The 1,890-nt window shown below is 54.1% G+C and overlaps 1 protein-coding gene across 1 annotated transcript in view; it reads left to right on the top strand.

Moving 5' to 3' along the window:
• The window catches only part of KCND1 (potassium channel, voltage gated Shal related subfamily D, member 1), a 16,108-nt gene extending 14,218 nt beyond the window's left edge, over positions 1 to 1,890 (top strand). The window contains exon 6 of the mRNA XM_011991386.1: positions 466 to 1,890. Coding sequence (XP_011846776.1) covers positions 466 to 691 — 226 coding nt within the window. The 3' untranslated portion in view covers positions 692 to 1,890. The remainder of the gene's footprint in view (positions 1 to 465) is intronic.

Here is a 1,890-nt window from a genome sequence, read left to right on the forward strand (position 1 = left end):
AGAGATGGGGTTTCACCATGTTAGCCAGGATGGTCTCAATCTCCTGATCTCGTGATCCGCCTGCCTTGGCCTCCCAAAGTGCTGGGATTACAGGCATGAGCTACCGCGCCTGGCTGATAACTTTTTTTAATTTATTTATTTATTTTGAGATGGAGTCTCATTCCGTCGCCCAGGTTGAAGTGCAGTGGTGCAATCTCAGCTCACTGCAACCTCCACCTCCTGGGTTCAAGCAATTCTCCTGCCTCAGCCTCCCAAGTAGCTGGGATTACAGGCATGTGCCACCATGCCCGGCTAATTTTTTGTATTTAGTAGAGACCAGGTTTCACCACATTGGTCAGGCTGGTCTTGAACTCCTGACCTCAGGTGATCCACCCGCCTTGGCTTCCCAAAGTGCAGGGATTACAGGCATGAGCCACCGCACCCGGCCTAAGATAACTTTTTAAGAGCCTTCCATCTTTTCCACAGCCGCTCCAGCCTCAATGCCAAGCCCCATGACAGCCTTGACCTGAACTGCGACAGCCGGGACTTCGTGGCTGCCATTATCAGTATCCCTACCCCTCCTGCCAACACCCCAGATGAGAGCCAACCTTCCTCCCCTGGTGGCGGCAGCAGGGCCGGCAGCACCCTCAGGAACTCCAGCCTGGGTACCCCTTGCCTCTTCCCTGAGACGGTCAAGATCTCTTCCCTGTGAGGGGTAGACCTGCCCATTCAGAAGGTCCTCTTCATTTTTGGGAAATCCTTTCCAAAGCCATATTTTTGGGAGGCAGAGAGAGGCAGGCTTGGACACCCCTTCTGCCCCCCTACTGAGAACTATGCAATGGAGTTTCATGAAATGGTCCACATAGTGGGGAAGTAGCCAGGAAATGGGAAACTTCCCCCCACCCCAGACATTTTTCCTGCTGGGAGCTGAAGCACTGGGCTTCCACAGGCCCCTGGCCTCCTTGCCCCAGCACACTGGCACTGGCCCCACTCTCCCAGCTGGACTCCTGCATGCTCCTCCCCTTGGGCTCTCAGTTGAAGGTAAAGCTTTGATCTGATATCTGAGGTTTGGCCTAAGAAGGAGAGTTGAGATTTCCACCTCCCTCTGGCTGGGATATGGAGCTTTGGAGGTTCAGAGAAGAGAACCCTCACCTCTGATCTGGCCTCTACACGAGGTCCTCACCCTCCATCTGGCCCAACAATTCCCAGATTCTGAAGCTTGGAATGCAAACACAGGCTTCATGGGCTGTGGCCTCTGCAGTGACCTGCCATCCCCAGGCCTTGCCTGAGGGGTCAGGCTGCCTCTCCCAACACACACTCAGATAGCACAAATTCTACCATCCCTTTCCCTGGCTGCTGGAAATGGGACCCCGCAACCCTGTCCTCTGCCGGGCCCCCAGCAAACTCTAGCAATAGCAGCTGCTGCCGTGTCATTATGCAAAGCCTCTGACCAGTTTGCTGCAGCATTTACATCTGCCCTAATCAGAGGGGCCACCTCTAACTCCTCCTCCTCCTCTCTTCTCCTCTGGTTTGCCTCCTTCCTGGGTTGGGCTGGAGTCTGGACTGGCCGAGATAAGAGCCTGGCAACCAGCAAGAGCTAGGCTGTATTTGGAGATCATGGGCTGATTCCATGTTCTTGGGCAAGAGTCCAGAAGCATCAGGGGCTCAGGCCTGGGATGTTTTTGAACTTTGGGAGTTATAGGAGACAGGAGGAACTTCTCCTCCTCCTCCCCTACAATTCCTTTTCCCATATTCCTTTCTTCTCCCTCTTGGGTCACCTTCCAGAACTCTGCTCTCAGGCTGAAATCTGGCATCATCTCAGGTTCCCTGTCCCCAGCACTGTCCCCATGGAGCTGGCGGCTGACAAAGATGTAGTTTCCATCAGTCAATAAAACCTGAGAGGAGAGATGA

Source organism: Mandrillus leucophaeus, unplaced genomic scaffold (genome assembly GCF_000951045.1).
Source record: "Mandrillus leucophaeus isolate KB7577 unplaced genomic scaffold, Mleu.le_1.0 Scaffold395, whole genome shotgun sequence".
NCBI lineage: Eukaryota > Metazoa > Chordata > Mammalia > Primates > Cercopithecidae > Mandrillus > Mandrillus leucophaeus.